Source organism: Lepus europaeus, chromosome 5, assembly GCF_033115175.1.
Source record: "Lepus europaeus isolate LE1 chromosome 5, mLepTim1.pri, whole genome shotgun sequence".
NCBI classification, from domain to species: domain Eukaryota; kingdom Metazoa; phylum Chordata; class Mammalia; order Lagomorpha; family Leporidae; genus Lepus; species Lepus europaeus.
The window spans coordinates 32,714,539-32,737,715 of NC_084831.1; the positions used below are offsets into that span (position 1 = coordinate 32,714,539).

Consider the following 23,177-nt stretch of genomic DNA (forward strand, 5'->3'; position numbering starts at 1 on the left):
TCTCACCCTCCAGATGGCCTCAGTAGCCAGGGTTGGGCCAGGCTGAAGCCAGGAGCCAGGAGCTTCTTCCCGGTCTCCCACATGGTGTGGGGATCCAAGCACTCAGGCCATCTTCCATCGCCTGCCCGGGCACATCAGCAGGGAGCTGGGTCGGAAACAGTAGCAGGGACTCACGCTGTATCCTTGATTGATCAGCACAGCTGATCGCATCTGCCACGTGCCAGCTTTTGGTCCTGAGCCTTTGGCAGTGAACAGCAGTCATGAGACCGCTGAGCGCTGGCGTGTGTGTGAGGAGGTGTGTGCTGCTGGGGGTGGGGGTAAAGACAAATACAAGGACTCGGTGCAACAGCACATGGAGAGGGGATGGCAGGGTTGGGAGGGGTGTGGTTCGGGACAGGGAGGGTAACGAAGGTGGCGAGCACAGGAATCTGAGGGCAGAGTGTTCCAGCAGGGCCCAGGCCTGAGGCAGGAGTACTCAGGAAACCAGCTGGGCAGCAAGGCTGACATGGCCTGTGCAAGGGCCGGAGGAGCTGAGCTCAGGTGGGGAGTTGCATGGAGCTGTCTGGGCCTCGCTCCTCAAACAGGGAGCTCGGAGGGTTTTGAGCAGCATGGCCCCTGGTCATAATGAGTCCTCGGCAGTGCCCAGAGGGGCCACGGAGTGGCAGTCAGACCCTTGCTGCGCAGGTGCTGTTGTGCCCTGGCCAGCACAGACACGAGGCACCGGCCCCTGCCCACACCGCTGTCACAAGTGTAGAAACTGAAGCCAGAGGCACACAGCCCTTTGCCCCAAGCCCTTGGCCTTCAGGGTAGGGCTGGACTGTGGAGCCCGACCGCTGGGCTCCCGCCCCACAGCTCTGCAGCAGGAACCCACGCAGGCTGTGGCTTCTGGCCAGCAGAGGGCTGGTGCGGGACACACGACCCAGCGGCACCTGAGCTGCTGACCAGGTGTACTAGAAATAACCACTCGTGGCCCAGGGGCATGGAATTTATTAAGAAGCTTTGACAGCCACAAGTCGCAGCAAGTAAACCAGGTCCGGACAGGCCCCGCCCCTGCCCAGCACAGACCCCGGCCTGGGCAAGCCGAGCATCCCAGGGAGGACAGCCCTGTGTAGCTCGGCCCTGGGGTGACACTGGCCATGTTTGTATAGTCCTTTCTGAAAGTGGGGTTCCTTTGGGGCCTGAGAGCAATGTCTCAGCTGCACAGATGGGGGTCTGCTCAGGGTCAGAGCCACGTGGGGACCAGCCTGTGCGCAGTGTGCCTGCTCCTGTCAGAAGGACTTAGGCCCAAACAGGAGCTCCCTGGCTTTCCCTGCCCAGAGGGCGGCACCTGCCTGCTGCCTGGGGCCTCACAGGACGCAGCAGGTGCAGGAGACGGGCCAGTTCCGCCGCTGCCGCTGGAGCTGCTCCTTCTCCACCGTCAGCACCTTGACCTTCTCCTCCAGTCTTCTCAGCTCCACCATCCACTTCTGGGGGGACAGCGTGGGAGCAGATGGCCAGGCCACCATGCTCTCAGGCCTGTCCGCCTCTCACCTAGGGTTGAACCCGAGCCTGGGGAGCCGTGGCTTTGGGGGAGCCAGCCCCTTTGACCATGCTGCCTATTGGCTAAGTCAGCACTGGGGTCCTGAGGGAAGCCAGCTGCAAGCTGGAGCCGGCGACACAGCCACCCACCCTCTGGACACCCCAGGTGCCACCCAGCCCCGCCCCACTCTTTCCTCTTGAAAAGGCTTCTTGGGACCATGGCCCGTCTCCTCTGCACCCTCTTGTGGGCGTCTCCCCTACAACATGGTACAGGGGCCCCTTAGTAGTTCACTCTCCCCACTCGCCGTCCACCCAGCAATCGAGTGCCTGAACTGCTCCGGCTGGAGGGGGTGGGGGTGGAGGTCTCAGGCGCTGTGGGAAGTGGGGTGTAGGTGTTTAAAAGGAGGGTGCCTTGGGTCTGTCCTTTCCCCCAGCCACTGAACAGCGGGCCACAGAACGAACTGCGGTTATGTGAAGGCAGCCCCTCCAGTGTGGTGACGCCGGAGAGCTGGCTCAGGGCGTGGTGGAGCGGGCCTGAGATGGGCCTGGCTCCTCGGCCCCGGCCTCCTCACCTGCCTGCACCACTGCTGGATGGCGCTGACAGACAGCGGGCCCTGGATGCTCCCGTCGCGCCGCAGGAACACCTCCCCCTGGTCTGTCTCGTAGAGTTGCGGCTCGCTCTGCACCTTGGGGGCGTGCACGGTCAGGCGTAGCACCTGCGAGGGGCAACAGCAACCGGGCTATGCCGCACCTGACCCTGACCGTGGACCGCTGCCCAGCCACACCCAGGTCACTCCTCCCTGCTCCCCGCCCTGGCGCTCACCTTGAGGGGGACGTTGCTCGGGGCGGTGCTGACGACGGGGATGAAGGTGAGGGTGTAGGCGTCAGGGAAGACCTGGGGCTTGAAGCCCTGCAGGATGGAGTCCACGAGCAGGCGTGCGCGGTCCTCGTCGCGGTGGCTGCAGCGGATGCCCTGCACGCAGCCGCTGTCCTCCACGCCCACCAGCAGGCTGCCGCCCTCGCTGTTGAGGAAGGCGCACGTGTAGCGCCGCACGTGGTGTTTGAAGGCCAGGCTCAGGTACTCGCCGCTGCCCCGCTTGAACTCCACGTTGCGCGTCTCGCTGCCCAGGAAGGCGCCCTGGAAGAGCCGCTCCTGGCCCAGGATCTCCTGGTGCACAATGGCGCTGTCGGAGCGCACGCCGCTGGGCCGGGCCCAGGGCCCGTTGGGAGAGAGGCCTGGGGGCCGCGTGGGCATCAGGAAGCCGGAGCCTGGGCTGGGCACAGGGCTGGGGCCTGGGCTGGGGCCGCTGTCCTCCTCCTGCAGGTGGGTGAGGTCAGGATGGATGGGCTGAGGCCAACGCGGAGCTCCCTGCCACCTCAAGGGACTGCCAGAACCCCGGCCCGCACCTGCCTGGGTCTGGCCTCCACGGGCTGCGGGGCCCAGTTCCACCCTCACTGTTGAGGGAGGCGTGTGGGTGAGCCAGGTTCAGGGGCTCACTGCTGGCCCGCTTGAACTCCAAGCCACCCAGCCTCGCGCAGCCAGCGAGGGGCAACCCTGCTGGATCAAGGGCTCAATCCACCTGCTCCTTTGCCCGCTGCGCTGGGCTCTCTTCCTAGGTGGGCAAGGAGAGAGTTCCCCTTCCCAGGGCTGGAAGCTGGGACACCTGGGGCTGACCTTGCCCATGTGGGTTGCAGATGGGCTTCTGATGCCTGGAGCCGCACTGTTCCAACACTTCAGTGACAGCTGCGGGCCCAGTAACTAAGAGGCTCTGAGACCCTGCCACTTCCTGTTCCCCTGAAACCTTTGCTGACCACTGTGGACAAGCCCGTTCCATACTCTCTGCCCCTCCTGAGGCCCCTCCCACAGTTCGTGCTCTGTTTGAGGGCTCTCAAAACATCCATGTTGGGGCTGGTACTGTAGTGTAGTAGGTTAAGCCTCTGTCTGTGGCACCAGCATCCCATATGGGCGCTGGTTCAAGTCCTGGTTGCTCCTCTTCTGATCCAGCTCCCTGCTAATGGCCTGGGAAAGCAGTGGAGGATGGGCCTAGTGCTTGGGCCCTTGAAACCACCTGGGAGACCCGGAAGAAGCTCCTGGCTTCAGATCAGCCCAGCTCTGGCCATTGTGGCCGTTTAGGAAGTGAACCAGCAGATGGAAGACCTCTTTCTCCCTCTCCCTCTCCCTCTCTGGAACTCTGCCTCTCAAACGAATAAATAAACCTTAAAAAAAAAAAAAAAAATCTGTGTCCTGGCCACTTCCCTGGCTGGGCCTCACCCGGTCTCCAGGTGCTCCTCTTTCCAGCGCCCCTCCTCACTGGCCCTAAATGCAGGTTGGACTGCTGCTCCGCCGTCACACCTTTTTTTCTGACTCTGCTGCCTTGCAGGGCTGGGAGTGCAGCCTGGATTGGGGCAGGAGTGAGAGGCACGTTCCTATGGGCCCTGCGGCTCCCCAGTCCTAGCAACCTGGTAAAACTCATACGAACATGAACTCGGCACACGTATGCTGAAGAGTCAAGTCAGCGAGCTGTTTAGTTCTGCAGCAGTTTAAACACCATGGTGCTCACCCTAAAGAAAAACCCGGTCTCCCGAGGTGATCTGCCAGTGACCTCCCGGCCTGGTTAGAGCCAGCCCTTGACCCTGGCTGCGCCTTTGTCTACAGCCCACAGAGACCTGGGCCTGGCCCTCTGGCCCAGCTTCCTTCCCTGGGGGCCCCTGTGGCTGTGGCCCAGGCACCAGGGAAGTGCCAGTGTCCTGCACGCACTGCACCGACACCCCTCTTTGCAGGTGTTCCCTGCTCGGAATGTCCTTCCCTCATGTGCCCATCCAGCTCTCTAAGTCCCAGCCTGGATCCCACTTCCCTGGCAACTCTGTCCCGACATGGCAGCAAGCACAGCGCCTCGCCTCGCAGCTGCCATGGTGACCGGCGGCTGTGCCTCACTCCCCGCACAGAGAGTGCGCTGGTGTTTGCCGACTGAACAGCTGAGACAGGCCAAGGAGAAAGGTCTGGGCCCTTGTGGGCCTGAGGGCCCTGGGGCCCCGAGCCTGGAAGGCCGGAGGCCTGTTGAGCCCCACACAGCTGCTGGGTGGAAGGCGCGGTGCAGGGCAGCGTCCTGCTGCAGGGAGGTGGGTGGACCTGTCCCAGGCCCTCAGAGGCAGCCCACAGGCAGGCCTCTCCCGGGGGTGGAGCCCCAGGAGCAGGCTGGGGAGATGACACTCACCTCTCTGCGGCTCAGCAGGGGGCCCCGGCCCTCAGCCAGCACCAGCTCCTTCCCGCGTGCCGCCACCTCCTTGAGAATCAGGTGCTCCTGTGAGGCCATCTGCAGGCGCCAGGGCAGCGAGCCCAGGGCGGCCTTGGGAGTGGCCACGTGCACCAGTGCGTAGGCCTTCCCGGGCCGCCGCACCACCTCGATGTCCTCCCGGGCTACTGGCAGCTGCAGCCGCTCCAGGGTGTCCCGCAGCAGGCAGGCGAGCACAGGCACAGAGAACTGGGGGTTCAGGTGGCCCACGTAGAGAGTGTGCGTGCTGGGCTCTGCCTCCGGGCCTGAGTCCTTGGGTGGGGTCTCTTCTTGGGGCAGTGCTGGTAGGGGCTGCTCACCCAGGGGCTCCATGGGGGTCTCCCACGTCTGCGTGTGCACTGATCTCCTCCTGGGCGTCGTGGAGGGTTATCCCTCCGGAAGGCTCACTGTGGGCTGCTCCACCCAGGGCCTCCTGGGGGGCACTCAGCGGGCGCCAAGGCTCCTGGGAGGCTCCCAGCTTGGCAGAGGCTGGGCGGGGCCACAGAGAGAGAAGGAGGGCAGAGGGCTGGCCGGGAGGGCCTGACAGCTGCTCTTGGCCTCGGATGGAAGACAGGCAGGTCAGAGCTGGCGTCCTGTGGGGAGACTCAGGAGGGACAGAAAGGCCCAGAAGCCGGGTCTCGGCGGCCCTGCTGGGTCCTGTCACTGGTCCCAGGGCTCCTGCCTTCTTTTCCTGCTCTGCAGGCTCGGGGGGTTTCCTGCCTGCCGGCAGAGGACTTCTGCCTCCAGACACCTGAGAAACCTTTCACAGAGGGGCTTCTGGAGAAGACAGCTTAACGCGAGACCCTGCAGCCTGGCCAGAGGCCCCATGGCTGCTTCTCCCTGCCGGCTTTAAACCCTGCTGCTCAGGGCTGCTAGCCTAGACCAGGCCCTCTTTTGGGTCCAGAGTGCAGAAGGGGCTCTTGGGCCTCCGCGCTCTCCCGCTCCAGGCCGGGAGCCTCACTCCTCAGCCGCCTGTGTCTGTACCTACAGCAGCCCCTCCATTCACCCACACACACCCACCCTCCGCTCTGTGTGGTAGCTGCCACCAGCCTGCATCTTTTCAGACTGGATCCTCAGGGCCACCGTGGCCAGGGTGGGGGCATTCAGGGCAACCAGAAACCAGAGGAGAGAGGAGGCCCAAGAGCTTCATGTCTTGCTGGCTCCTGGGGGAGGGGACAGGGGGCATGAGAGGTGCCAGCCCTGAGCTCCCGTAGCCTCCATGGGGGCACTTAGGGGTTTGGCACTTGAACAATGAGACCCAGGTTGTAGGAAGTGGGCGGGGCCTGCACACCCACCTCTGTGATCTCAGGAGGGACAACAATGCTTTCTCCCGGCAGCCTCTGGCAGGCCTGGTTGGGGTAGTCAAACACGAAGAGGGCTCCTGTGCTCCTTGTGGCCCTCCCCCCCCCAACACACACACACCCCGTGAGTACACAGAGCTGCCTGCTCCCCACATGCTTGGCCATGGAACTCCCTCTGGGCAGCTTCCAGAAGATGTACTTGTGCCCTGGTAAAGCCTCTCTGCAGGACCAGTGCCCAGGCAGGGCGGCAGCTGCCACCTCTGTGGGCCCTGCTGCCTAAAGCCTCCCGTCCTCCTTGGGTCCCCCAGGCCCGGGCTCCGCTGAATGCTGACTTCATTCCAGATGGGTCAGGATGCAGAACGTGGGCTCCAGGGCTCCCCCTGCCACCAAGCCCTTCTCTATGGACGAGGTTAGAGCAGCGTGAGTAAAACGTTAACTCTGCCCACTGAACTTGACATTTGATTACTTTCCTAGTTCTGTTCCCCTGGAAACCAGATAAAAGTGGAATGTCAACTGTGTCAAGGCGACATCACTTAGGGTGAAAATGCCCACTGACTGTACATGTACATGTACCCCTGGGGAGCTCCAGGGGTGAACGGTGAATGCTGGCTCAAAAGCCGCAGCTCTGGGCTTCCTGAGCGCAACCACTCACACCGGCCAGAGGGCCCTCGCGTCCCCTCACCCCAACCTCTCAGCCAAAAGAGCCCAAAGGAGGGAAAGGACCTAGGCGAAGCTTCACAGGAAATGTGTGTGTGAGTGACTGGAACCTTGGCCTTGGAGTCAGGTTAGTAGGTTTCAAAACCCTACCTTGCCACTTCCTGCCTGGGTGGCCTCTGCTTATTTCCCCACTGTGAAGACCGAGTGAAAGGAATCTAATTCACGTAGAGCAGCAGTTTGTGTGGCACGTCGTAAGGACAACAAACATGCTGGTTATTATCAGCTTAGAGCGACGGCTGAGCTGCTGCCCCCCTTGTGAACCCTGTACCACCTGACACAGGGCCATGTGGCCCAGGAATCGCACCCAGCCCCAGTCAGTGCGCAGGGCACAGTGCAGGCCTGAGCTGGGGCGGGCCTGCATTTCCCCTCGGCCCAGGAGGATAAGGACGAACCTAGGCACTGAGGCGCCGCCTTTGACTTGCTGACCTTGGCTCCTTCCTGCCCTGGCTTTGTGTGGCTGCGGCACTCACCGCTGTCCCCCTGCACCAGAGGTCACATTCGCACCCTGTCTTTCAGGGCGGCATGTGTGTGTGTGTGTGTGCCTGTCTCTGCCCTCCAAGATGCTGGGGCCCCCGTGGGCATCTGGAAGGCAGCCTGTTCTGTAGGGACTGCGAGTCTCAGAAGAGCTCTCAGGGGTCACTGTGTCCAAGCTCCTCATTTAATAGAAGAGAAAACTGAGGCCACGAGAAGGGGCGTGAATGCACAGTGACTGCACAGTGATTTGGCTGTCAGCCGATGAAGACGACACTGGCATCTATATTGGTTTTTATTTATAAACAAACCGACATAAAATCAGTCCAGATGGCTGCTGACTGGTTCACAAAAAAGCACAAGGGTGGTGGAGTGGATGGCACCGACTCAGCCTGGGGACCCTTCCCTCCCATCTACCATAGGACCTCCTTGGCCTAAGATCATCAGGCCCAGTCTTCGGCAGCAATTCTGGCCAGGGCAAGGAGCTGTGTAGAGACTGTACGAAGCAAGGGGCTTCCATGCCCACAGATGAGGCTTGGGGCCACAAAGGGGCCACTGGTGAGAGAGAAGGGCAGGTGACAGGGACCCTCTCCTCCCTTGCTGACCGGCGTGGTCAGGGCCTTACAGGGTTATCCATTCCAAAGAGAAAGTGCCCTCAGGAGTGCCCTCTGCGAGGCCCATGCCTATCTGGAGAGGGCTCTGGGACCAGAGCACAGCAGTCTCCCTCTTCCCGAAACCCAGCGTCTGGTGTAGGAGGAGTATTACCTAGAGGGTTTGGCCAAGGGCCAGAAACAATAAATTAGCAATACGACTTTTTAAGGTAGAGGTTCGCACCATGAGTTCAGAGTTGGGGAGTCTGGTGAGAAGGCAGGAGCTGTGGGGCAACAGTGTGCCACACCAAGCCTAGGAGGTGGTCAGGGCATGGGCACAGGTGTCATTCCAGGGCCTGTCTTCCAAAGCCCCAGGGCTGGTCTCTTCCTACCACATTTGGAAGTGTTCAGTCGAAACTCCGGATGAGAGGCCAGCCCGGCCTGAGAAATAAATAGAGACCAGAGAGATGCAGCAGGGCTGAGGAGAGTGGCGCCGGCCCCGGGCCCCATGCTCTCCCCTCCTCGCCCTTCACAGAAGGACGGCCGGTGGCAGGGGGCCGGCAGTGGTGGCGTCACACGGCCTCTGGTGTGCTGAGGCCTGGGGCGGCGGCCGGCCCTTCCTCCAGGGAGACTTGATCTCCGCTGCCCCGCTCAGAACTTGCCCTGCTTCAGCCGGTCAATGTGGTAGGAGAGCTTGAGTGCAGGCCCCAGTTTCAGACCCATGTACTTCATCATCACGTCACTGCGCAGCAGGAGCAGGGCCTTGCCATCGATCTCCTGGGGGGAGAGGGGGCGGCACCATCAGAGGCCGGACCATCCGACCACCCCAGATGCTGACTAAAGGCCACTCAAGAAGTGCCAACCACATGGGGTCCAGACAACCTGCTGTGACACAGAAGCCTGTCTGTTCTTCCCTCTATCCGAGTGTCTCCTACAGAAAGCACCAGGTTAGGCTCCTCATGTATCTGCGCCATTCTCCTTCAGTTCCCTGCCCTCCCAGCCTCGGAGACCTGGTTCAACTCCACCTCTTCTTGGAAGCCTCCCCAGCTGGTGGACCCTCAACTGTTCCTCTGTGAGTCATGGTCTCTCCTGAGCAGCAGGGACCCCTCTGTGAGCTGGCACAAAAGAGCTACTCACTGAGCAGTTGTGAGGCCTACGGCCCAAGAGTTCCTTCAAACATGGCTGCTGTGGAAGATGTACACAATCCATGAAACGATCAGAGATGTGAGGGCCTCACATCAGTAGGGCAGAACAGCACCAGGCTATGAGGAAGTGAGTTGGAACTCCCAAATCAAGAATGTGGTCACAAGAGGACCAGGGGCAATCCCTGGCTGTGGAGCCAAGCGGCCACTTGCAAAGACCCTGGAGGCTCACAGAGGGGCAGGTAGGGGATGGGGTCCTGACGAGGTTGGAGAATCAAGGTCCACATTGTGAGAGACTCTGAGGTGAGCTGAGGCCCCTGAGTCTCATGCCAAGGCAGGCAGATGAGACAGCAAGTGCTCCTTGGAACATTCAGTAGATTCCTGTCCCTAGAACTGAGCCCTCAGGCCTTAAACACCACAGCAAATCACTGAAGCCAATTCTATACCAGAAAAGTGAGTAGAACACAGTGCCCAGTGGTCTGTCCAAGACCCAAGAGTCTAAGTTTTATGGTGTCTCCTTTGTTAAGTTCCAAAGGACCTGGATCCACTATACAGCCTGCATCCTTTAAGAAACTACAAGCTGTAGAAGCAAAACTCCCAGTGAACATCAAGAGGTCAGACAGAGACACCTACATGTTTGCGAAAGAGGTCAGCGTGGGGTCCAAGCTGAGGGTCAGCTTCCCGGACAAACTGCATCACGTCCTCCACTGTCCACGAGGAGGGGTCCCGGCCACTCGGTCGAGAAGCATCCCGGCTTTCCAGGTATCGGTCCGACCCTGCGGGACAGGAGGGCGCCTACCATGACTGGTGGGGACTGGTTCGTAACCCCACACCGTGCTCTTGGCACATCTTAGTGGCCTCCCAGGTGATGCATATGACAATGGCAGGGCCTAGCAGGAGAACTGGAGCAGCCTAGGTTTTCCACAATGGGCAAGTCCAATCTTCGTTTTCAAAAGGTAGATCTAATTTTTGGAAATGTTAGATCTAACCTAAGGAATTTTGCACCGAGGCTGTGACTCAGCCTGGACCTGAGATGCAGGTGGACACTGAGGTGGACTACTTGGGTTCAGTGGGGGGCTGGTGATGAGGCTGCCCTTGCCTCGGCTCTGGGGACCATTTGTAGAGATCCTGGTAGGTGGGCAAGATTAGAACCAAATTCTTGGGAATTGGGGAAGAAAGAAGAAGTGGTAGATAGTGCCCTGGTCCTCTTCCGTGGCCTGGAGAACAGGTGACAGCACTATCACCTGATGCACTAAGGCAGAGAACAAGTTTTTGCCTTGGTTGCCAGGAATCTCAACGCTAACTTATTGCTCAAATTTTTATCTCACTTGGGGCTCAAACAAAGCTCTTCCCATTTCCCCTCTGGGGTATGGGATCTCGGTTTTGACCATCACCTGGTTATTCTGACCTCTTGTATGCTGTAATCCCTTTGCCTGGAATGTGCCCCCTTCTGTCCCTCCACTTTTTCCTTTTCTTCTGGCAAACTCCAACCTCACTAAGCCAGTCTTGACTTCAAGGACAAGCTCTTTTATGAGAAATTTTCGGTCTAATATTGATCTCACAAGGCACTGGGTGTTATCTCTTGGTTCCAGTTCATTCTGCAGTTTCCCGATTGTAACATTCTAGTAATCTATCCTCCATAAAGCAGCCAAAGGAACCTTTATAAACCACTGATTGAATCAGGTCAATCCTCACCAAAAACCTCAAAGCGATGGCCTTCCACTGCATGTGAAATGGAACCTGAGCTCCTTCCCATGGCCTCCTCGGCACCACCCCCATCTGGCCCCTCCTACCCTTGGCTTCATTTCGCATTCCACTCACCTGTTTCCCCGAAGCCCACCCTCCTCTCACCTGTACTTCAGGCACTCTAGACTTCTCTCCGATTCTCGAATAAGCCAAGCTTTTACTCTTTGGCTTATCTGGAATGTTCTTTTTCCAGATTTTTTCATGACTAATTTGTTTTCAACTTCTGGGACTGATCACAAATACTGATTCCTCAAGGAAGCCTTCACTGATAGCCTAGTACAACTAGTCAATTTCCCAACAGTCACTCTCAAACCAGTAACCCTTGTTTTATTCCCCTACACATGTATCTACCTAGAGTAATTTTATGCATTCTATTTATTGTATGTTTATCGCCCATCTCCTCCTCATAGAATATAAGCTGTATTGTTTTCTGCTATGTCCCCAACACATAGAAGAGAGTCCAGTCTGCTATATCTGATTTTCAAACACATTTGTTAAATTACTGAGTAATCACATCTGACAGTTACTTGTGTATTTTTCTCCTACCAGACCATGTCTTTACTGAGGCAGGGGCCTGCTTTGCTCATGTCTATATCCTTAGGACTCAGAGATGTCTGGCACAGCCACCAAGAGGCAGAGCTAACGCACATCCGTGAAAGCAGAGAGACCTAATCTTTAACTATCCTCCAATTTCCCTCATTCTGAGTCCCAGGTCTATGAGGCAAAACATACTTTGCCTGGCAATTCTAGAAAACTGTCTTTTAGGCTTGTAGTTGGCCATTGACCAGACCAGGGTGACGTATGCTAGAACAAGCAGGATTCATTAGAGCCACAGAAACCTCAATAGCTTTTTAGAGGTGTCAGGAGACAGACTCTGTGAGCCAATCACTTCTGCCCTAAAAGCACACTGAAATGCTGAGCCAGAGACCAACCACAGGGACGCTAGAGAGCACAGAGAAGATTCTGGCAGACAGCATATGCATGAATGAGTCCTTCTTGCACCTTCTTAGCCAACTGCTCTGATCAGGGGCTTGGATTCATATAAATATGTACACATTTATACTCATATATAGAATAGTTTAAATAGGTAAATACACACATACTCATAGGTACTTCAAAAAGTTTGGGAAAAATGGGATTAAAATAAATGTCTGCTGGCTAGCGTTGTGGTATAGTGGGTAGTCACCACTTGTGGCGCAGGCATCCCATATGGGCAGGGGTTTGAATTTTGGATACTCTACTTCCACTGCAGCTCCCTACTAATGTGCCTGGGCAAGCATCAAAGGACAGCCCAAGTCCTTGGGCCCCTGCACCCATGTGGGAGACCTGGAAGATGCTCCTGGCTCCTGGCTTCAGACTGGCCCCATTCTGGTTGTTGCATTCATCCAGGGAGTAAACCAGGGGATTGAAGATCTCTCTGTCTCCCCCTTTCTCTCTCTCACTTTGCCTTTCAAATAAATAAATAAATCTTAAAAAAAGAATTAGCTTATTAAAAAAAGAAATATTTATTTTGGTTTAAATATACTGAAATCCATGCACATGAGACTTTAAAAAGCTCATGGAGGGGCTGGAGCTGTGGCCCAGCAGCTTAAACCTCAAGGCCTGCAGTGCTGGCATCCCATATAGGCACCAGTTCAAGTCCTGGCTACTCTACTTCCAATCCAGCTCCCTGCTAATGTGCTTGGGAAAGCAGCAGAAGATGCCCCAAGTCCTTGGGCCCTTGCACCCATATGGGAGACCTGGAGGAAGCTCTTGGCTCCTGGCTTTAGCCTGGCCCAGCCCCGGCCATTGCAGCCATTTGGCGAGTGGACCAGTGGATGGAAGATTTCTCTAACTTTCTCCCTCTCTGTAACACTTCCTTTCAAAATAAATAAATACATCTTTAAAAAAAAAGTTCATGGAAAATGCATATCATTGAAAACTATGCATGAATTTCAAATTTTTTTTGCACCCACACATCTTTTAATTTCACTTTCCATGAACTTCTTAAAATATCCTCATCTACATACTCTGTTGGCTGAGTATTTGTGTCACTGTAAAATTCACACATTGAAATCAACCTCTGTTGTAATGACATTAAGAGGTAGGAGCTTTGGCAGACCCTTCATAAACACGATGAGTATCTGTACAACAGGTCTGTGCGAGGTCTCTCGTCTCTCTGGCCACATGAGGCCAAAGAGAGGAGACAGCGTAAGTAGGAAAACAGCCCTCATCAGACACCAAATTGGGTGGCACGTGCATCTTGGACTTCCCAGTCTCCAGAACTGTGAGAAATGAATGTCTATGGTACTGTTTCACAGCCACTCAAAGGGACTAAGACACGCCACATTTCTAATACTCTTAAGTATCTGTGTGTGTGTCTGTCAGCCTCCTCCTGTCAGAATATAAATTCCGTGAGTTCAGGTGGTGGGAAGTTGTTAATTTTTACGGTGGTAGGAGAGACATCTCTGAAATGATGCATCTGAGCCAACACCTTGAAGCAGAAGCACAACTGGCACGCTGGAGATTTAACAGGAAGGTCAATGTGCTAGAGTGAAAAGAGAAAGTGCTAAGAAATAACATCCAGGAGGCATGGATAAGTGTGCTGAGGGCAAGGAGGGACATGGTAGTATAGAAAACGGACCGTGTATGCCACTGAAACCACTGGCTTCTCTGATTGAAACAGATACAAGGATCATTCTCACAGTCTGTGCCAACAAGAAACTTTAGCAGGGCAAGGAGAGAAGTAAGGCAGAACAGTTGAAAAAAGAAGCTGTATCAGTAATTCATGCAAGAGACAATGTGGCATGCATGGGGTGGTAGAGGTGAGAAGCGGTCTGATACATGAATGGGATTCTATAAAGAATCCCGCCAATGTCAACTCCTTTGACCTTAAAACAGCCTTTGAAGGAGGTCTTATCACTATCTTTAGAGAGGAGGGAACCAAGGCCCACAGCGGGGAAGTGACTTGCCTGAGACCACACAGCTAGGTTTACACTCTCTCTGCTCCATTCCTGCCCCAGGGTTGCCCATCCCAGTGTGCCCAGCTGGCAGCGGCTCTTCCAGCAAGGACAGCTGGCTCAGACTGAGAATGACCATGGCAAGTGACGTACATCTGCAGACACTGGACTAACAAACCCATGCCTAATCATCCTGGATTAATGAAACAAAACAGGAGACGGGCTTGGCTTGTGGTAGAATCCTCTCATAGCCTTTTGGAATTCTTCAGGGTCAAAAGACAATTTGGACCACAATATCCCGGACCCAAGAGCCCCAGAGGAAGAGTGGAGAGGCCTAGGGCACAGCAGTGCCATTTGAGGCCAGTGCTATGGAGGCAGCCTCTCTTGAAGCGCTCCCATCAGAAACAGGGTCTTGGGGAAGATCACAGTAACAGTAACTTCCCTCATACCTGGGGAATGGTTTAACTTCCAAAATGGTTCCATAGCCCTTCTTTCATTTGATCGTTTTAACACTCCTGTGGAAAGACCAGGTTGGTATTAGCATTTCCATTTTGCCCATGAGGAACATTTGCATGTGAGGAAGACCTGGGGGTGAGATGACTTATCCGTACCTCAAGGCAGGGGCTGAGGCTACAATCAGCTCTCCTCTCTACCTCTGCTTGAGAGTTTTTGTACTCCATTTTGTGGCCTTCCTGGGGTTGGCGGGGGGGGCACCACAGTCTTCATGAAAGCACTCTCTCCTCTTTTTACTGCAAGCCTTGCTAATGGAGTCTTCTTATTCTTTCATATCCCTACATCCCTGGGCTAGGGAGGACAAACTGGGAGTATAGAAGCAGCATTCCCCTAATGCCCCACTGCTGCTTCTAGACAATTCTCTCATGAAAGCCCCTATTTTTCAGAGGCCAAACAGGTACCCAACCATCTGTTCTTCCTAGTCATTGCTGTCTAGAGATCTTGAGGTTTCTACCCATGGTTAAAAGAAGACTTTTTGGTACTCAGTTCATTACCTTCTGCTCTAGCCTAATTCCTGCCATAATCTTTGGAGGCAATCCGCTGAACTACCATGGCTCCAATGACTCTCATCTCCACTTGACCTCATTTATCTACTGCCAAGGCCACTGTCTGGGTCCTGTTACCACTAGGAATAAATCCACTTCAGAGTTTTAATTCTAATTTTGGACCCCAAAACCCCATCTTTCCAATTCTCTTGGGACTCACGTCCACTACACCCATGACATCACTGTGTTCTGAAGCTATCAGACTTGCCATCTCCCCCATCCTGCTTCTCTTCCTGTCCTCCAGCTCTCGAGGTTGGTGACTTAAACTACCTTCCCACAGCTCCACTGGTGTACTTACATACTCTCTCACTTCCTTCCTCACTTGCCTTTCTAACTTAGCAAAAAACCTTAGTTCTCAAACTTGTCTTTTCTCACTCCATATCTAGGTTACTAAGAACCACAGAAGAAAACCATAGCTTTTGTAAGTTGGCAAACTTATCTTTAAGCATAGCTGGATTCCTAATGTTTCCCATAAACTCTTCTCTTCCCATTGATCCATTTTCTCCACCTTCTTTATGCCTAGTCCACTATTTCAGCACTCCTCAATTCTCTGCCATTCAGTCCTCTCTACTCACCAATGGACTCGACCAAGCTTCCCTACCTGCTCAGAAAGCCACGCCTCCTCTGGCTTCACACTGATCCGTTTATTTAGGACCTCCATCCCTATTCCTTCCTACCAACCTCAACCAAGGCCTTATTTTCTCCCCTTCATATATCCTTAATGTTTTCTTCTTGGAAGGCTCATGTTGTCTGCTGACAAACAAGCCCAAGTGTTCCTGCTAAAAGATCTTCTTTGACTTACTACCATTTATTCTCCTCAAACACTCCCTGGTACCTTCACCCTCTGCAATCTGCTCTCACCACTCCTGAAGCCACTATTCCTAAAATCACCACTAATAACCACATACAACAGATATTTTTCAGTCCCTATTTTACTGAAACTTTGTTGTGCTGTGCTGGCCACCATAATATCAAATTCTTCGCTATCCCCTCTCTTTGAATGTTCCTTTTTCTCCTTGGTAGGCAGGTCTTCCTGTTACCCCTTCTGGAACTTTATTTGGTCCTGAGAATTCCACATCTGGTCAACTTTTTGTTTCACTGTATGCAAACTTCTGGGAGATGGGTTTCATTCACCTTATCATTTCAATTACTATCTATATTCTACTATAGTTCACTTTGGTTTAGTATTCATTCCTAAGAATCAGACCTGCATAACTGTTGCCTGCTGGTCTGAGATGACCTAGTAGCTCCTTCCTTTTCCTTCTCTTCTATGCTTGGTTCCCTCTCTCAGTGACTGGCACCACCATCTACTCAGCTACCACATCTAGAAACATCAAGAGACGTTCCCCATTCCCTTCTTCCTCAGAATCCTCAACTAACCAAATTTACTTTGTGAAGTTTTCAAATACCTTCTTTAGTCTTCAGACTGTCTATCAATGCCCTAGTCTAGGCCTTTCTCACTACTGGTGTGGCCTACTCTAGTGACCTCCTAACTGGTCCCTCTATTCTTACTCCTCCTAAAATTCATGCTGAACATAACGATCAATGGTCTGGTCCAAACACAAGCTGGTACGTTCCACCTCTAATGAAAAGCCTTCAGTAGCTTCACATGGCTTGTAAGATAAACTTCAAACTCTTCAGCATGGCATTCAAGGTCTTCTGTAAGTCCTGACCAGCCCAAGCTTTTCTTTATGGAGTTCCAGTATTGTGCTTTATGTTTTAGCAATACCAAACTGCATGCAATTCCTTGTACCATCTGTATTACAAGCATACTTCAGAAAGTTTGTGGAAAATGGAACTAAAAGATGAGTTTATTCTGGTGTAAAAAAGGTTGAAATCCATGCATACCAGGGGCCTTCAAAAAGCAAATAAAAGTACATATTATAAAAAAAAAACTATGCATGGTTTTCAAAATATCCTTACAACACAATAAAATTACCTTTTAACTCCATTTTCCATGAACTTTTTGAAGTGCCCTCATCCATTGTATCTCTTTGCCTTTGCTCATGTTACTCCTTTTTCTGGAAAGTCCTCCTTTTTCTGGAAACAGCCCTGATATGGTCACCCAAGGAAGCTTCCTTTGAACACCAAGCTTATGGGTAGGTGTCCATTCTTGCCGTTTTCATACTACCTACAGCGCAACTCTGTTACTGTACTCAAGAAATTGTTTTACAATGTTTAAGTGTTTGTCTTCTCTATAAGACTGAGGACAAATAGTGATTGATTTTTGCCTCCCCATGCTAAATACAGATGGCATTCACATAAATGGCTAAGGGATCAAGGAATGAGTCCTTCCTTGTCCCTTCTGGCTCTGGGTCTTTGCCTTTTAGTTCCTGCCATTCTCAAGCCAATCTCAGAGCTCCAATTACTTCTCAGGTGCTTGACCAGGCACAACAGTAAGACCAGCCTCTAGTGTCACCCCCAGACAGGAGGCAAAAGTACTTGGCTCTCTCTGGCCTCCCAGAGCTCAGGAAGAAAGGAAAAGAAAGCAAAAGGGGGGCCCAGAACTCTGGCCAGCTTACCTCTGGAGCACAACCTGCGCATGGCTAAGGCAGTGCTGGATGGGAAGCCACAGGAAGGAAGCAAGGGCCGGTACCCAGGAGTTCGTAGAGTTTGGGAGGTGCTGACAAGGCTGGTGGGATTCAGGGCAGAGTCCATTGAGTCTGAGTGTGGCTCCAAGGACCGGGCCAGATTGTTTCCCAGGACAAAGGTTTCACCTAGAAAATAATAAAACCAGGGTTAGAGCAGGGACTATTTGTGGAAGGACCACAGGGTGCTGGCTCCCAGGTACCTGTTTGAGTGGAGCATGCAGCAAGAAAACAAAAGACATGGCTTGGCATCTGGAGGCCTGAGTACTGGCCATGGGTCTGCTCTCAGTTGGTCACCTCAGTCAAGCTTGATGCCAGTCTCTGCACTTGGGTCTCCTTAGAGACTCTTCCTCTTAGACTAGATGGTCTTACTGATCTGCATGTCTTAGGCTTTTTCTGGACAAGGAAAATCTTAAAAAAAAAAAAAAAAAAAAAAAAAAAGAAAGAAAGAAAGGAAGGAAGCTATTCTAGGATGGAAGAGACGGCTAGGGCAGGGAACAGGTGCTGAAGAGACACACTTGCTCAGATGAGGGTGTGTTAGAAGCTGACCATCTGCTCGGCTAGCAGGACAACTCAGATCTGCTTCTTGGTCCCTGGTTAAAGGCCTGTCTACAAAGGATCTGTTCCTACTTTCCCGCTCTCCTTTTGTATTTTCCCTGTTTGAAATAAGCATTCCAAGGAAGATGGGAGTGTGCAGTGGTAAGAGCTTGGGAGATCAGAATCAAGCTTAGAATTTGGCCCTGCAACTCAGCAGTGTTTCTGTCAGAACTTCAAGGTCCTCATCTATAACACAGCAAGTCCGTTTCTTCCAAAGGACCTGTGAACTTAGTAAGAGAATGTCTGTGACGTGATGAAGGGAATCACCCTGATGCTTCTGCATCTAGTCCACAGCGCACCACCAGGCAGCAGTGCCACATGACTGCACTCTGGAATCTGAAGCAGACTCCCTCTCAGGATTGGATCTTACCCAAACCAAGTCAGCTCCCAGACACAGCAATCCTTGCTTGTGGGGGTGTCTTGGTTAGCAGCCCCTAGCACCATCCTCTGTGGTTTTCCTTAAAGACCAGGTATTTAGATAATGCTTGGGATTCTCTCAGGGCCTCCAATGCACACCAGCCCGAGAACAATGTTTGGCACATGGGACTTCAGTGGCAAGATGGTCTAGGATTTCAAGGCTCCTTCTTAATATTTGTGTGGGCTTCAAGTCATTAATATTTGTCCCAGGGAGGTTAATCATTGAGCCCATTCCTAGGAGTGGTTCTGAAAAGAGAAGTCTCTGAGGCTCCAGAATACCTAAGCCTTATCCCGTCCCCTTTCCACAGGTGAAATTTTGGGTTTTTGTTTTCTAGGCGAGATGACAGCAGCAGTGTCCCCCTTTGAGACATGAATAGGAACTCAACCCCCAAAGCAGGAAACCTTGGCTCAGTCCTTGGGCTCTTGTCTTTCACGAGCTATGTGATCTTTGACAAGTAATTTGTCTTCTCTGAACACCCGTTTCCTCATCTGTAAAATAAGGAAAAATTATCCCCTGCCAGGCTAGGAACACCAAATGAGAAAACTGAATAGATGGGCTTTATGAATATGCAGAACTATTATTTTGTTTTTTATTCAGAGTTAGAATGGCAAACCTAACCTCTCTGTGATAGTTCAAGAAAAAGATTTAATCTGAGTTTTGTAGTGGGGTAATCTCACTTTGCTAGCCCTTGTTTTACTCAGCTAAGATGGGGATAGTACTGCCTGCCTCACGTAAAGAACAATTCTGATGACAAAGCCAGGGACTCACCAGATGCTGGTGAAAACCACTGTGTATCTCCTCTTTTCAGCAATTTTAAGAATGCTGAGATCTGGATCCTGAGTTGTGGGGTGTGAAAATTGGGACTGATGACACCTGAAGTAGACCAGATCACTAGATCACTAATCTTATCCTAATGAGATATACTGGACAAAATGAGGCATCATGACTGATGCTTTGGGAAATCCTTATCTTGTCAAGGCTGATCAAATGGTGCCCTGAGTGAGTCAGGTAGGACAATACACTTTCCATCTTTGACATTCAAGAAGTCAATGTTTACAATCAAGCTTTCCCCACATGGGGTAGCAGGGAGCTGGACTGGAAGAAAAGCAGCCAGGACTTCAACCAGTGCTCATGTGGGACATCACAGTCACAGGTGGTGGCTTAACCTGCTATGCCACAATGCCAGCTCCAATGAAAATAAATTTAAAAAAATTAAACACTTCATTAAAAAGTTTATTTTAGTATAAAACATTTTAAACCCATGCATAAATTTTCATAATACGCATTTTCCATGAACATTCCTGGAGATCCTGCATATGTATAGATTTCAAAATTTTTGTACCAAACTAATATCTTTTAATTCAATTTTTTTCACAAATTTTTGAGATACTCTCGTATATTCTCTAGTTCTTATATTCTATTTAAGAATTCTTTAAGGAATATCTCTTTATACTAGCAGCCACAGTCGTGAACCTGCTGCCTCTTCTTGTGTATCCATTCTTTCACAATCCCAGGCAGGCCCAATTTTCACTAATGAAATGCAGATGAATGTTCCTGCATGCCAGTAGCTGGGACTATTTAACACGTTGCTTTTGTATTGACTCAATCATACTCAGTCAAGAAAGGCCCCCATGCAACATTCTACCTGCAAGTAAGAATGTCACTTTCTATTTTCAGAGGCTCTGATGCTGAAAGAAAGGAACTGAAAGCAGGTTAGGTGAGAAGAAGTTCTCACTATTCATTCTGGTCCCCATGAGGAATATTTAGAATTCAGGCGTCTCTGCCCTGCTTGAAAGTCACATGAGTGGGGCCAGCGCTGTGGCTCACTTGGTTAATCCTCCGCCTGTGGCGCCGGCATCCCATATGGGCTCCGGGTTCTAGTCCCAGGTGCTCCTCTTCCAGTCCAGCTCTCTGCTGTGGCCCGGGAGGGCAGTGGAAGATGGCCCAAGTGCTTGGCCGCCTGCACCTGCATGGGAGACCAGGAGGAAGCACCTGGCTCCTGGCTTCGGATCGGTGTAGCTCCGGCCGTGGCGGCCATTTGGGGGGTGAACCAACGGAGGGAGGACCTTTCTCTCTGTCTCTCTCTCTCACTGTCTAACTCTGTCAAAAAGGAAAAAAAGAAAGTCACATGAGCAATACTCATTAGGATGTAGAAGTATAGATGGGGACAGGAGAGAAGAGGACTAGGCAAGTAGTTGCTTCCCTGAGCACATTCTCAGAAGTGGCACTATTATTGGAAGTAATTCTGTTAAAACTATGATGAAAACATAACATGGCAGGCAGTGTGGGATAAGACTTATGTGGAAGGTCAGAGAGCACACCTTTCTTCCTCCCCATCCTCCTGCACCCTCCCCTCTCCTCCCTGCCTCCAATCTCTCTACACAGGACACACTCCACAGGACTCTTAAAGGACATCTCCTCCCTCTTTCTTTTTTAATTTTATTAAAGATTTACGTGTTTATTTGAAAGTCAAAGTTACAGAGAGGGAGGGGGAGAGAGAGAGAGTGCGAGAAAGAGAGAGAGCGATCTTCCATCTGCTGGTTCACTCTCCAAATGGCCTCAATGGCCGGAACTGAGCCGATCCGAAGCCAGGAGCCAGGAGCTTCTTCTGGGTCTCCCACATGGATGCAGGGACCCAAGCACTTGGGTCATCTTCTACTGCTTTTCCAGGCCACAGCAGAGAGCTGGATCTGATGTGGAGCAGCCAGGACTTGAACCGGCGCCCATATGGGATGCCGGTACTACAGGTGGTGGCTTTACCTGCTACATCACAGTGCCGGCCCCCTATCCTCCCTCTTTGAACAATAACCTACCTTGGTACATTTTGGGCTGAGCTTTCCTTCATTTCCTGTATTTCTGGGTGGTGGGCCCCAGATTAGAGATGCTGAGCTCAGTTTACTCTTTAACCTCTCCGGGAAGTGCTTAGTCACTGATCTGGGACACATGGCATCGCTTTCCCCTTGTGGGTCTGGTATGTTAACTAAGAAAGTTATTTTCCAGCCAAGTCAGAAACGGCAGGAACTTGAACTGACTTGCCAGACTGGCAGCACTGCAAGAGTTAGGGCCATGTGCCAAAGGAAAGAATGGATGGCCAATCACCAGGGAGCACATTTCTCAATCAGTAGCCTGAGAATAATTCTTTCGGCTGGCAAGAGCCATCTATGTTAGGCTTTTGCCGCCAGATTCACACTGAGAGTTCTGTGACTTCACAGTGTTTCCACATGCAGTTTGGAGCTCGGAAGGCAAATCACGAACCGCTTTTTTTCAAGGAATAAGGGTCCAGAGGAAAGAAAGGTGATCCCAGAGATGAAAGACGACAAAATCCTGAAGAGAGAGTAAAAGTGAGTGGAGATTGAAAAGTCCAAGATGGGGCCAAGGACCAAAGTAAGGAACCAAAAACCAAAGTTCCAACAGGAAGCGCTAGGCAGGTGGGTTCAGCCCAGGTGGGTTCAGCTGGGCCCTGGACTTTCACAGCCGCTGCTGCTGCTGCTGCTGCTGCTGCTAGCCTCACTGCCCGCCCCTCCCCCGCCCCGCCCCATCAGCCCAGGCCCCATCCCAACTCCTACCTGGTAGGTACCTGTCGTGGCTATGGCTGTATTCTGTGGCAGTGAGTGACAAATGAGTCTGTGTAAAGGGCTGGTTGCCAAACAGATTGTCACTACGAAGGTTGTGGCAGAGTTTCTCCAGGAAGCGGAGGACGTAGGTGATGCTGTTGACTGCTGGAAGATTGAGAGTATGCTGCTCTCGGTCAAACACGGCTGTGGAGTTAAGTAAACAGGGCCAGGCACGTCAGCCTAGCAGTGCAGTGCGGTGTGCAGCAGGGGCGGAGGAGCCCAGCCCACTGCTTGCCTGAGGCTCACCTGGATACACAAAGGTAATCTGTGCCTGGCTTCCTCCCTGCCTCCCCTGACCTCCCTCCCTCCAGGGCTTTGATTTTTGCCTCCAACTCAAAAGAGCTTGCAATAATGGGAGTGGCCAGACCAGGTCTATTGCACCCTGGGGCTCTGGAAAGATTTCACTCAACCTGTGAAAACAACTGTGAACATGATTCTATTTGCTCCATCACTTGGCTAGGTCTCCTCCAGGAAATCTGTTCACTTAGGGTGCTGTTTTCACAAGCACTGCCTAAGAACCGAGAAGTTGGACAGAGAGGAGACTAGAACCATTGCCAGCAATGGTTTATGTACACAAATTTCAATCTATTTAAGGGTTTGGGAATTTTGGGAACATTTGGAAGTGTTTCATGCTTGGCTTGATTTTACTCTCCCTTCCTACTAAAACATCAACATATTTTTTCTTTAAATTTTTATTTGAGGGACAAACATATGGCACAGTAGTTAAGATCCCACTATGGATGTCTGCATCTCATATCAGAGCACCTGAGTTTGAGTCCTTGCTCGGCTTCAGATTCCAGATTCCTGCCAGTGTGTGCCCTAGCAAGGCAGCAGGTGATGGCTCAAGGGAGTTAGGTCCCAGTCACATACAGGGGACACCAGGCTGAGGTACCAGCTCCTGATTCCCAGTCTCAGCTATTGCAAACATTTATGAAGTAAAAAAGCAGATGAGAGATATATGTCTGTCTGTCTCTGTCCCTCTGCCTTTCAAATAAACAGAAACATTTAAAAAATTGACCCATAATATTTGTACATATTTATGAATTAGAATGTGATAGTTTGGTACATGCATACAATTCATAATGGTCAAATCAGGGTAATTTAAAAAAATATTTATTTATCTGAGAGGCAGAGTTATATATAGAGAGAGAGACAGAGAGAGAGAGAGACAGAGAGAGAGACAAAAAAAAAGTCTTCCATTTGCTG

At 52.2% G+C, this 23,177-nt stretch overlaps 2 protein-coding genes across 15 annotated transcripts in view; both read right to left on the reverse strand.

Moving 5' to 3' along the window:
• Window positions 1-981: 981 nt before the first annotated feature.
• On the reverse strand, window positions 982-5,476 carry SLFNL1 (schlafen like 1). The gene is made up of 5 exons (XM_062193284.1): window positions 4,734-5,476; window positions 3,677-3,688; window positions 2,342-2,836; window positions 2,091-2,234; window positions 982-1,466 (listed from the first exon to the last, which is right to left on the reverse strand). The coding sequence occupies exons 1-5, from the start codon at window positions 5,121-5,123 to the stop codon at window positions 1,347-1,349; spliced, it is 1,161 nt and encodes a 386-aa protein (XP_062049268.1). The 5' UTR covers window positions 5,124-5,476; the 3' UTR covers window positions 982-1,346.
• Window positions 5,477-7,517: 2,041 nt separating this feature from the next.
• Window positions 7,518-23,177, reverse strand: part of SCMH1 (Scm polycomb group protein homolog 1) — a 219,479-nt gene continuing 203,819 nt past the window's right edge. For 8 of the 14 annotated variants that reach the window (XM_062191076.1, XM_062191063.1, XM_062191064.1 and 5 more), the window contains 5 exons: window positions 21,924-22,115; window positions 17,277-17,471; window positions 14,146-14,211; window positions 9,645-9,787; window positions 7,519-8,646 (listed from right to left, as the gene is read on the reverse strand). In XM_062191076.1, coding sequence (XP_062047060.1) covers window positions 8,521-8,646; window positions 9,645-9,787; window positions 14,146-14,211; window positions 17,277-17,471; window positions 21,924-22,115 — 722 coding nt within the window. In that variant the 3' untranslated portion in view covers window positions 7,519-8,520. Of the gene's footprint in view, window positions 8,647-9,644; window positions 9,788-14,145; window positions 14,212-17,276; window positions 17,472-21,923; window positions 22,116-23,177 lie in introns of all 14 variants that reach the window. The other 6 variants (XM_062191072.1, XM_062191075.1, XM_062191074.1 and 3 more) reach the window with 2 other exon arrangements.